At 52.8% G+C, this 12,907-nt stretch overlaps 1 protein-coding gene across 1 annotated transcript; it reads right to left on the reverse strand.

The window, feature by feature from the left end:
- Positions 1 to 3,619: 3,619 nt before the first annotated feature.
- On the reverse strand, positions 3,620 to 4,498 carry LOC310923829 (early activation antigen CD69-like; the record flags this gene model as incomplete). The annotated part of the gene is made up of 4 exons (XM_083885757.1): positions 4,323 to 4,498; positions 4,043 to 4,221; positions 3,845 to 3,945; positions 3,620 to 3,734 (listed from the first exon to the last, which is right to left on the reverse strand). The coding sequence occupies exons 1-4, from the start codon at positions 4,363 to 4,365 to the stop codon at positions 3,620 to 3,622; spliced, it is 438 nt and encodes a 145-aa protein (XP_083741883.1). The 5' UTR covers positions 4,366 to 4,498.
- Positions 4,499 to 12,907: the final 8,409 nt, after the last annotated feature.

Genomic DNA, 12,907 nt, shown 5'->3' on the forward strand with positions numbered 1-12,907 from the left:
GAACTCAGCGACTTGGAAGCAATGAACATCGAACCAATGGATTTCTATGGGTTCAGACTGTGTAAAGTTTAGGAAAAATCCAGTAAAACTCACGTGTCATGGAATGATTTTCTCTGCACACCCTGGCTACGAGTGGATGAAATGATTTCTGTTGCACATCCTGACCAAAATCAAGTAATGCCTTGACTCCCTAACACTAAAAATATTGTTGGACAAATTCTGTTTTTCTCACAGTTACTGTAACAAGATTACACCACCACAATAATTTCTCATAATAATCCTGCTTTTAAATTGTCAGTTACTTTGGGACCAGGGGTGTGAGAATAAATTCTACTCCTAGGAGAAAAAGTAGATAAAACTTGATTACTTTGAAATGTTTTTGTCTATGTTTGTGTGAGGCTCTTAGTGATGGCAAAATTTCGGTTTGGGTTTTTCGATGTTCATCTTTAGGCTGCATTTTGCAAAACTAGAAGGGCTTTAAAGGTGACCCTTTAAGGCATAAACAGTTAAAAGAATTAAACAGTTAAATTAACAGCTAAAACAAAAGCAGATTGTGGGGGGGCACATGTGAGTCATTCAGTGGCTGCTCTGGAAGAGAAGCTCCATTCCAGGCAGCCAGGAGAGGAGCTTTAGAAATGCAAATTAACACTGCTGGGGAAAAGTGGGGACAGTGCACCAGGCTCTTCTTGCCTGCGGGAGGAATTGGGCTGATTCCCTCTGCCCCTCAGCCCAAGCTCTGCCTGCTTGCACAGATGGAATTGGCACAGCCAAAGGCAGAGCCCACAGGGAGGAGATCTGACTCTGCAACACAAATTGCTTCAGCTGCAAAGGGAAACAGCCAGTGGAGAATGGTGTGAAAACTTCACTACAAGAAGTGGGGGGAATCATCCCTCTCCCCACTCCAACATGTGCTGGCACTGTCTGTGTCACACAGGGAGCATCAGACCACTGGGCTGTTTGTGCTACCACAGGCTCAGAGAAATCACTTGGGAATCCAAGTCTGGGATGATTTAATTAGAGAAAAGAGATCAATTGATGCAGCCCTGGGTTAAAGGAATGCTCTTTGTCCTCTGTTGTGCTACAGCAACTCTCATCTTTGGGCCCTGCACCACACCTTGCTGAGGGCAGCTCATTCAGCAGCTGAGCAAGGGGATGCAGGTGGCAGCCAGGCCTCCTGAGCCACACACGGCTACAAAAGGACAGGAACTGTTAAAAATGACCCGATAATATTGGCTTTCACATTTGAGCATTAGTCTTTATATGTGGTTATTGATTTCAAGTACAGTGGAATTTATAATCCCTTTTAGCTGCTTGCTAATAAAACTTATTTCTCATTTTAGTATGCACAGTAAAGCCCATGGAAATAGTAGTGTGATGAGTGTTATGTTGATGTATTCACCTTACAGCTTATAGAAATAATTATGTGATGAATGTATTGTACCACAGGCCTTAGCAAAATATAAAATGTTAAAATACTTCTGGACAACCCTTTCCATGAAGGAATTTTCCCTATTTCCCCCCTCTCGTGGGAGAAGAGCCCAGCCCCACCTGGCTCTGAGCCCTTTGCAGGTAATTTGAGTGAGAAGGTCCCTCCTGAGCCCCCTTGTCTCCAGGCTGAGCCCCCTCAGCTGCTCCTCTTGAGTTCTCCACACCCTTCCCCAGCTCCATTCCCATCCCTGTGCATGCTCCAACTCCTCAATGCCTCTCCTGGAGCTTGAAGCCCACCACTTCATCCCCAAAAAACAGGGAGACTCTTTGGAAATGGGGTTAGAGATGAGCCCTTCAAGGGGAGAGGAGGGGAAATGCTCCCAACAGCTCAAGAACTCTGTTTCTCCTCCAGTTCCTTGTTTTCACATCACTTCCATGAGACAGCTGCTCCCTTTGGAAAACAGGATGGGACTACAATTGTTGGCACCAGGAAAGCCACAAAACAGCCCCAAATTACAGGAATTAAAGGTGTTAAGGGTGTGAGGATCCATTCCTGAATCTGTGTTTAGGGAGATTTGCTCATCTCCCTCTGCAGAGAGGCTGAGAAGCCCTTCCAAGGACCTACAGAAGCATCCAAAATTTGGGAATTTATCCCCATTTAGGAGTAAGTGGCCTGGCTAAGCTGATTGTTTAATTCTGCAATGAGCACCAGCCAACCCAGGGCCCCATTTCTGGCACCTCCCTGCTCTGACCCCTCCATTTCCATCCCCTCGTGAGACAAACATCACCCAAAGCTCTTTTTCCATCCAACAAATGGCTCTGAGGCCCTGCTGGGTAAAAGATGCTCTGTCCCTCCTGAGAGCAGGGATGGCTGCTGTGGTCAGCAGTGTGAAAGCACAGAGGGGGTGGCACAGGGGCATCCTGTGGAAGCTGCCTCAGGTGACTCCAGAGCTGCTGCAGCCGAAGGGATGCTGATCCTAGGAAAGGGCTCCTCAAAGGAGGGGATATGCTCCTCCAACGGCCAACTCTTCCCTCCCCACAGCCTGATCCCACCTAAGCCCACCTGAGCCAGGGTGACAGGCACATCACAGCTCCTTCCACCTTCCTCTGCTCCTTCAAGGAGGCAGAGAGGTGACACAGCCCCAAGAGTGCCAAGGGAAGGGGGAATGTGGAGACAGAAACTGGAAAGGGCTAGAGAAGAGGGAGGGAAGAGCAGGGCCCTCAAAAACAGTTTCTCCCCAGGCTGGGGAGAACAAGACAAACAGAATCAATGTGGGACCCTCCAGAATTCTCTGCCGTCCCAGCTGAAGCCCTCGCTGGCTGCTCCGGGCTGGACGGGCGCACCGGGAGCGCTGGGAAGGGGCCCCGGCTCGGGGCGCGGCCCCCGGGGCAGCCCCGCGGCAGCTCCAAGGCTCCGCCAGCCGGGATGGAACGTGGCAGGGGGAGCGGGGAAGGGACGGGGCTGCCGGCGCCGAGGGAACACCAGGGACACCGGGGGCGCTTCACGAGCATTTAATGAGAAACCCCAAAATTATAAACAATACAAAAACAGCAACAGTGGCACCTTAAAAACGTATGGGGGTCATGCAGAGACATCCCACAGAAGGGATGGAATGGAATTCCACTGAATTGGAATGGACCCACAAGGATTGAGTCCAACCCTTAAGGTATTGGTGCCTGTGGGGTCAAATCACACATTGGCATTATTGGCACCTTGCCCCAACCGAGGTCACATTCACATGGAAACGCTTGTGGTCTGTATCCACAGTGTTATACCAATATAGATATAAAAGCTTAGTGTATAAATATAGTGTTAGAAGAAGGTATATGAAACCTGTTTCCACTGTGTTATATCTACATATATCTACAGGCTTGGTGTATAAATGTGTAGTGCAAGAGAAACAGGATGAGTCCTGGAGTGGCTCCAGGAGAAAGAAACCCCCAGCCCCAGCCCAGGCAGCCACACCTCAGCTTCCACATCACCTCCTCTTCCTGCACGTTCATCTCCTGGAGACCAGGCACTGAGGTGACCCTGAGACAAAATACTGAGATGTTCATGAGATCAGGCACTGAGGTGACCCTGAGGGTCAGTGCAAGGCAGACACTGTGCCTGAGGAAGGACATCCCAGGGTCTGGGAAAGGGCAAAGCTGTGACTGCCCAGCACAGAGAAGGTGCTTTGTCCATCCCCTGTTACAGCCGAGTTTGGGCTCTGCTGCACAGATAGGGCACCAGGTATGAGCAGGGCACACTCCTGAGTTTATTCTCAGCCAGGAAAACACACTCTGCATCGCCCAGGACAGGAACCCTGCAAGGAGGAGCAGAGACAATGCTGGCAACACAGGGGACACATTGTGCTCCCATGCCCCCATTCCCTGCCCACATCCCCCAGGCCCTGCTCGGCTCCCTGGGACTCACGAGGAGTTGAAGCTGCTGCCGTCCCCCCACTGAAGCTGCTGCCCCCGTCTGCGCAGCCCCAGCCAGAGATTGACCTTCCGGCTGGGGCGGGACAGGAACTCCTGGGAAGTGAAGAGACCAGCAGTCAGATCTGCACCCCCAGCCCAGGAGCCCCTCAGGCCCCCCTCGGACACCCCACACCCCCAGCCCCTCACTCACCATTTCCTCATCCCTGAGCACGGCCAGGGAGGCCCCGAGCTCAGAGCACCGAGCCTGACCCTGATCCCAGGTGTGCTGATCCTTCGAGAGGAAGTAGCAGATCCTGCGGTACCCGACCCAGTCATCAGGACAGGCCAGCGGAGTGCCAGGAAAAGCTGCAATGTTTGTTTGTCTTCCCCCTGCAGAGGGAAGAGGAGAAGGTCCAGGATTCCCCTCCACAGGCAATAGGGACCCTGCTGTGCCCCGAGGGGCTGGGCTGAGGCAGCTGCTCCTCCCTTACCTGACAGCACAGCCAAGGCCGGCACCAAAGCCAGGACCAGCATCACGAGCAGAGTCAGCACCAGGGTGACCTTGGGATGGGATCTGAACCTCTCACCTGCAGCAGTAAAGAGTCCATGGCTGTGAGGACGGGGCTGTCCTGAGCACGCCCAGCCCTCACATCCCCCCACCCAACACCCGGGGGACACAGGAGGGATCCCCCATTCTGTGTGCCCCTCACTCAGCTGGCAGCAAGAGAAACAAGGGACAGGGGCACAGCCAGGGCCAGGGCACAGCCGGGGCCAGAAGAACTGCCCAGCGCCGGGGGCAGCCGGGGGTGTCGGTCCCGGCCCCTGCGGGGGCCCAGCAGAGCAGGAGGGCTCTTCCAGAGCCCTGGAAACAGCCACAGCCCTGCCAGCCCTGTGCACCTGTGGGGTGACACTGTCCCCTCCCTACAGGCCACGGCGCTGGCCCTGCACTCACACAGAAACAGTAGGGGTTTCTTCTGTATGTTCTCAGCTTCTGATCCGTTCTGGCATTTCAGGGGCTTCTTCACCCTCCCAGTACTGGAGCGGGGCTCATTCTCCACATCTTCATTCATTGCACACCCACCAGTGGCCCCTTCCTGCTTAGGACAAGTGGCTTCTTGCTCCCCCCTCCGAGCTCCGCCAGTGCCGCCTCACCGGGCTCCGGCCGCTGCCGCCGCTCCCGGGCCCGCACACGCTCCGGAATGCGGAGTGGGACGGAGCTGGATCCTTTCTCGACCCGCGTTCTGAGCAATCCGCGCGTGGAACACGAGGAGAGGCGGGAGACATCAGGTGGAAGGGCGGCTTGGCGCTCTGCACGGAACGGCCCCGGCTGTTTTCCCGAACTCCAGCGGTTTCTCGGGAAAGGTGGCTGAGGAAAGACCCCGGCGCTGTGCCCGGAGGGACATCCCAGCCCAGTTTCACATCCGACTTTTCAAATTAGGGAAACAATGGAATAATCACAGGACGGGATCGCGGCAGTTCCGTGCCGCGCGCCAAGCCCGCCCCTCTTCCCCATTGGCCGACGTCTCCCGCCGCGTCTCCTTCTCGCGCGCTGATTGGTCAGAGCTGGGCTGAGGGACGATCCCGGCCCGCCCACTCCGCCATGCTCGGATCGGCCCCCGGAGCGCGGAGCGACTCTGGAAACCGGGACCGGCCCCGGGAGCGGCGGCAGCGGCCGGAGCCCGGTGAGGCGGCACTGGCGGAGCTCGGAGGCGGCCCCAGCGCAGGTGGGAGCCGCGCTCGGTTCTGCCGGGGCTCGGGGCTGGCTGCGGGCGGAGGGGGCGGCAGGGGGCTCCGGCGGGTTCCTTGTGCCGTGTCGGCGCCGTGTTGCCCGTGGCCTGAGGGCGCTGCGGGAGCGGCTGCCCGCGCTCTCCTTCCCGCCGCTGCCTCGGCAGGAGCCGCTGCCGGAGCAGCGCCGGCTCGTCCCGGTTCCTGTGGGGAGGACGGAGGTGGCCGCCCTGTCCCCGGGGGGGGCTGTGCGGGAAAATTCCCAGAGGTGGCCAGAGGTTTGTGTCCCCACAGGAGCCCGAGGAGTCCTGTAAAAGTGACTTTATTCCTGAACAAAGGGAGAGGCCGTGCGGCCTTTGCCGGGGAGTCTCTCCAATTGTTGTAGGACGCGGCCTCCTTTTTCTCCTGATTTTCCCTTCTGCATCTCCCTGTCCCTTTGCCCCGTGGCGAAGGTCCTTGGAAAGTTCCGACTTCCCGATCCGCCTCCTGCATGTCCTCGTTAATATGCGCCCCCCTTTTGTAGAACATCCGATATTCACGGCTCTGCTCAGTCTTTGTTCTTCTTCTCCGTGTTCAGGAATTTCGCAGGGCCTTGGCTGAGCACAGTCCGTGTCAATGAGGGACATTTTCTGAAACTGATGGATTCTCCCGTTGCTCCCTTATCTCCCAGTCCCCGGCCCTGTCTCCAAGCAGATTCACTCGTTGACTCTGTTTTTTCTTGCTGGCTCCTCTTTGGTTTTGGGATTATTGTCAGTGAGCTCGTTCCCTGTCCTTTTGTAGCCGTGTGTGGCTCAGGAGGCCTGGCTGCCACCTGCATCCCCTTGCTCAGCTGCTGAATGAGCTGCCCTCAGCAAGGTGTGGTGCAGGGCCCAAAGATGAGAGTTGCTGTAGCACAACAGAGGGGAAAGAGCATTCCTTTAACCCCTGCTGTGCCAGGGAGCCACCAAAGCGTGTCCCATTCCCATCCTTTCCACGTTTGGACCGGAACATGAGCTACTTTCTTATTTCCTTTGTTTTCTGTTTCCCCACTTTTCTGTTGTCATCTGTTTGTCAACAGCATCTTGAGTCATTTAATTTTCCACCCTGTCCTCCTCCTCCTGCTCACAGATAATCTGATCCCAGCCCGTGGTGAAATGTTGTGTTCTTGGTTTGAGTGGATTGGTGGGCCAGACTGAGGAGCTGGGTCTGTCTGGTTGGTTATTATTTCGTGGACATCTTGTAATCTAATTGTGCCATTGGAATGATCAATGTGTTCTCTGGCTCCTGATGTGAATTGGTTTGGGTTCCCAGGGGCTGGTCCAGGGTGTTGTAGGATTTGTTGTGGTGGCCGTCCATCTTTTCCCCATTTTTGGGGGCTCCCTCCAGCCAGGGCTGCATCAATTGATCTCTTTTCTCTAATTAAATCATCCCAGACTTGGATTCCCAAGTGATTTCTCTGAGCTTGTGGTAGCACAAACAGCCCAGTGGTCTGATGCTCCCTGTGTGACACAGACAGTGCCAGCACATGTTGGAGTGGGGAGAGGGATGATTCCCCCCACTTCTTGTAGTGAAGTTTTCACACCATTCTCCACTGGCTGTTTCCCTTTGCAGCTGAAGCAATTTGTGTTGCAGAGTCAGATCTCCTCCCTGTGGGCTCTGCCTTTGGCTGTGCCAATTCCATCTGTGCAAGCAGGCAGAGCTTGGGCTGAGGGGCAGAGGGAATCAGCCCAATTCCTCCCGCAGGCAAGAAGAGCCTGGTGCACTGTCCCCACTTTTCCCCAGCAGTGTTAATTTGCATTTCTAAAGCTCCTCTCCTGGCTGCCTGGAATGGAGCTTCTCTTCCAGAGCAGCCACTGAATGACTCACATGTGCCCCCCCACAATCTGCTTTGTTTTGTTTTGGTTTTTTTTTAACTGATATGGAGAACGTTTATGAATATAAAAATACAGAATTTTCGAATTATCATTTGATAATTTTGTGGAAGTAGCGAAGCAGCTTGTACTGAGAAGATTAGCTATTAAACTTGCTTGTTAGGTAGTTAAAGGTAGAAGTCTTACAGGTAAGATGTATAATACTGAAACTCACAAGTAGGTATTTTTCAAAAATCGATAAAGCAGAGTTTGTGGCTTGAATCCAGCAAAATCTAGCTCCTAATCTTTGGCAAGAGCAAAGTGACCTGACAAACAGCCAAACCTCCACTGCACCTGCCCTGAAGCAAAGATCAGCCTGAGGAAGACTCAGCCTTCCTCCCAAGGCCCCAGCTCACAACCACCAGGACGGGTGGGCTCTAATTAGAGCACGAATGAGAGAAGGCAGGGAATGGGCAGGTGAGGTGTGGATTTGTGGGATCAACGTGTATTTAAACCTGGACCTTGTCTTGAGCAGGTGCACAGGGTTTGCAGGAGATATCCCCTGGTTTGGAGGATGTATTGCCCTGTCAGGTAATGCTAATTCCCAGGACAGTTTGTCCTGGCCAAAATCAGGAGCCTGGTTCTTGCTGGTTTCTTAATCAATTGGTTCTGTTCTATTGGGTCTTCATAATACCTAAGTCCCTCTTTACTGAGTTTTAATAATATAAATCTTATCTCCATGGCTTTAACCTAGAAACTAAATTCCTGTGTATTTTGTTAATTGGTCCTTCCTTACAAGTTACACTCCTGTGTGTTCTGGCACAAGTTGTTTCTCTATTTGTACAAAACTGCTAAATAAGCTGCAAATATTTCTGTTCTCCCATTCACCTGTTGAAGCACATTTTATGTTCCCAAAATTCTGAATTTTCACGTGCATGTAGATTTCTCATATCAGCAGCCTCCCATCCTCCTCCTGCAGCCGGGAAGTCCAAATCTCCTTTGGGCCTTGCGAGCCCTTGAGCCCAGGGTGAGGGGTCCCCCCGTGCTGAGCTGTGCTGGGGCTGTTTCTGTGCTCAGGGACACTTGGGATGGGCCACTTGGCCCCCAGTGGTGCTTCTTCCCACTCCTCAGGCAGGGCCCCATGTCCTGGTTGGATGGTGTGAACAGCAAAGTCCCAAGGCAGGGTCTGTGCCAGCCCAGCTTCCAGTGGGAGAGATTTCACAGGAGACAGGATTCTGGCCACAGGCTGCTTTAAATACACATCCCTTATCTCCAGCCTGCACTAGGTGGAGAATTGCCAGGGGAAGGAATTCCAAAGATCAATTCCAAGGGAGATAATTGAATATCTGCCCTGGATCTGGCTCTTATTCTTGCCAGAGCCAAGGGCAAAAGCCCCACCTGTGGCCTCTTGGTTTCTGTCAGCAGCTTCCAAAGGTGTTTCTTTATTTCCCCATTCATTCTTTCTACCTGACCTGAGCTCTGGGGGTGCCAGGGGTTGTGGAGGTCCCATTGTGTTCCTAAAGCTGCCAGAACCCCCTGAAGGATCTTTCCTGTAAAATGAGTTCCCCTATTGTAGTTTATTGCTTCCACAATCCTTTCTCTTGGAATTATTTGTTTCAGAAATAGCTTTCTAAGTGATCCAGTGATTACTGCAGAAGTCAGAATTGCCTTTGGCCCCCCTGTTGGGTGACATGGTGTCAGCAGGAGATATTTCAGCCTTCCTGCTCAGGGCATTTCAGTCCCAGGCTCTCACAGGCACACACAGCTCTGCCGCTTGAGCTGACCATGTGGGGGGTAACCTGTGCTTTGTCTGATTCCCTTTCCTAAATAACAGCGTGTCTTGTAACTCTTTTCCCTTCTGCTGCCCTTGGAGCCCCATCCAGAAACACCTTTTCTCCCTGAGGCCAGGGAATGTCTCATCAATCTCTCCCAGCCTGGCTCTGGAGCTCTGTCACCTCAGTGCAGTCATGGGTTTCTCCCCAGCCCCTGTGCAGGCTGTTCCAACAGGAGGCTGGGTTAAACCCTTCCCCTGTCCTCACTTCTAAATCCTCCTGTGCCACTGAACAAGTTTCCTGCTGGAATAACCCAGCCCTGCTCTTTTGGTTCTCAAAGCCTGAACTTGATGCCAGACTTGGACAACAGGAGATCCTTGTGCTGTCAGTTTTCAGGCCTCAGGTCCCATTCAAGCTGTGGCTGCACAATTCTGCAGACAGTGGGGCCACTCTGGCCACTGGGTTAAACATTTTAGCACAAGAATTCCTTTGGCCTGGCCCTGTTTAACACTCACATACAATTCCAGTTCATTTTCTGAGTCTGGAGGAGCCATGGCTGGGGCATCAATAATTTTGGGGGTTTTTTACATTTCTCAAGTCTTGTTCCCTTTCCCATGTTCAAACCATAACACCGAGTTTGTCTGGGGTTAAAAAGTCATCCAATGTTTTAGCTAGAGCAGAGAATCCTCAATCCAGGTCCTGCAATTCCCAATTGTGAAAAACGAGGTTCACTTTTTGGTAAATTTAAAAAACTATGTTTAATAAAATAATTAAGACAATTAGGAGATAAAAAAAGCCAAGTTCGGCCGGCCGGGTGACTCGGCATTCAGCCAAGTCCACACTTTGCTTTCTCAGAGACACTCGTTAAATACCCTTCCCGTTATATCGATATATGAATATTCATAAAATTCCATAAACTAGTTTCCATATTCCAGGAACTGTTTTGCATGGCCCCTCCTTGGGTCCGCCTTTTTAGAGCATGCGTGTTTCGTGGCTGTGTCCTTTTTATCGCGTCCAGCTTGGGCCTTGGTCCGTGCTTTCTGCAGGTGGGAGATGCTGATAGTTGGTGTATCAATAGCAGGGTCCTCTTTACATGTTCACTGGATGTTATCCCGACCAAACAGACAGTTTAAGCATACTTACATCAACTACTCCCATTATATCTAATCTTCTTTTACCAATAGCAGAAATAAACTTATATCCTATATCCTTACTATGTTATTAATCATATAGCACACATCTTGCAAAAAGCCAATTTTATAATACACACATATAACACTCCCTTGCAATAGGGTTTTGCTTTTAGACACCACTCGTGCTGTGTAGTGACATCCGTGGACGGCAGGGACAAGGAACTCTGCAGAGCTGAGATATTCTAGAAACACGTGGCTTTATTACAAGGGTGGTGGGTAAAGAGGGCTTTGCCTTCAGCCACCAGCCTGGGCTGGAGGGAAGCCCCGAGAGAGAGAGAGGGGAGAGAGAGGGTAGAAGAGAGCTCAGGGGTAGAAGTGAGGTAAGAGTGGGGGAAGGGATAAGACAGCAGGGATAAGAGAGAGGGGGCAAGAGCGTGGGGGGAAAGAGCAAGAGAGCAAGAGCAAGAGAGAGGGCACCTTGTTACAATCCATTCTCTCTCTTTTTGTGTTGAATATTCTAATTCACAGTGACCAACCGGTGCAAGATCCAAAACCTACAAACTTTGCATGCAGCCTATGAGAACTACTATATTACCATGTGATTTTATATTCTAAACTCTAAAGACTACTTTTCTTATCTGCTTTTGCCCTGATCCCTTGCAGAGTGGAAAGGCTGCATTCCTGAGTCCTTTTGTTTCTGCCCTTCAACCCGTCTCCAGCTAATCACCGTTTTCCTGCCTCCCATGCCTACATGTCAAAGCTGGCTTTCATTTCTATTGCACTCACAGGTTTTTCATCTGCAGTATTTCTTGCCAGACAATCATATCCATAAGTCCTTCCTGTCCCATCTTTCCCAACAGTGCTGGTTACTTCAGAGTAATTTGGAGAGGCTGGGAATCTAATTTTCCTCTTTCCCTGGGGCTGCCCACACTTGTGGGTTCACTTCAGCACAGGCCTTGCCAGACATTTGACACAGAGGTACAAGAGAACTGGCCTCTGTATCACCTTTTACAATATTAATTTGCATTCCCAATTTAGCCATCAAAGGCCTTCCCAGTAAATTACAATCACAATTAGGAGCAAATAAAACTTCCTGCATTTCAAACCCATCCCTGGCATCTGCTAATAGTGGTTGAATAAAACACCCCCCCTCATCTTTCTCACTTGTCCCCTGGATAATCAAAGACATTTTTGGCCTTTTCCCCCCTTAGGTCTGAGATTGAGAGTGGGTGGAGAGGCCCCTGTGTGTATGAGGAAAGGCCTGGTGTGGATGCAGCCCCAGGCTGAATGTTGTCAAGGGCTCCAGTGTGGTGGGTCCCTGGTGTAATAGGAGCTCTGGCAGCCCTAGGAATCCATGTCCGTGCAGGGCTGGACTTGCTCCTGCTGAGGGTGCTGCTGTGTGTGCTTGCAGTGTCCCTGTGGGCTGCAGATGGATCCCTGCTTCCTTGGCAGGGGCTGTTTGGGTGGGCTCTCCCCTGCCGAGGAGGGCAATGCCTGTGCCAGGTGCTTGTGGCCGAGCCCGTCCCCTCGGTGCTGGGGCCCCCTTGGGCCCTGGGCTTCATCCCTCAGGGGCTGTGGAAACTCTGCCATGGCCTTTGCCTTCAGCTTGGCCTTTTCCTGCTGCCTTCTTGCCTTCACCTGCTGTGCCTTTGTGCCCAAGTGCTGCAGGGGCTTCTTGTGCCCCTCGTGCAGCCCCCCTGAGTGCCTGTGGGTGCTCATCCTCTGACAGCTGCTGAGCTTTCTGCACAATCATTCCTTTCTGCAGGGCCCAAACAAGATCCTTCAAAGATGATCTGGATCCTTGCCGGGATAATGCACATTTCCCAGCTGTTCCTTCCTTCCTTCCTTCCTTCCTTGGCGCTGGTGCTTGTGCTGGCCGTGCCCTGCAGAGCCCGTATCCCAGAGCCGGTGCCTGTGGTGCCGCAGTGTCCAAAGGCGGCTCCCCCGGCGGGCAGGGCCGGCAGCTCCACGGGGCCGGGCAGCGGCCGGGGCGTCCCGCAGCCTCCTGGGGGCCGGGGCCAGTGCCGGCCCTGCCCGGGGGGTGGTGGGGTCAGGCAGCGCCCGGCGCTGAGCCCCGGCTGCCCCACAGCCCCGGCCCGGCCCCGCAGCTCCCCACAGGCCCCCAGCCCGTGCTCCCGGTGCCGCCCCTCTGCGCCCGCTCCTGCCGCTCCCCAGCACAGAGAAACCCCCTGGGATCCTGACCTCCTTGTTTGCCTCTCCTGCCAACCGGGCCTACAAACCATCTGCATCAGCTCCCAGAGTTTGAGCATTACACCCTGCTTGAAAACGTCCCAGCCCTCAGTATTTTTCTCTTCCTGCTCTTTTCCATCATCCTCTTTCTCACCACAGAGATTCCTCCTGCTGCCTCTTGCCTTAACTGTAATCCTGCACCCTCCCCTTCCCCCTCACCCTTCCCAGCACACCAACACCATCCATCCCCTGCTGTCTAAATCCCTTCTGGACTTCCCTTCTTGCCCCTCTGGGTGTCCATGTCCTTAATTACCTCTGGGAGAATGATGCCTTGGGAAGGCTGGCCTGAAACAGAGACTGGACAGAGCTAGAGAATAAAGCAGATATTTATTGAAAGCTCTTTAGGGCAGACCTTGGGCAGGGCAGG

Source organism: Zosterops lateralis, assembly GCF_965231275.1.
Source record: "Zosterops lateralis genome assembly, contig: HAP1_HAP1_SCAFFOLD_401, whole genome shotgun sequence".
In the NCBI taxonomy this organism is placed as follows: domain Eukaryota; kingdom Metazoa; phylum Chordata; class Aves; order Passeriformes; family Zosteropidae; genus Zosterops; species Zosterops lateralis.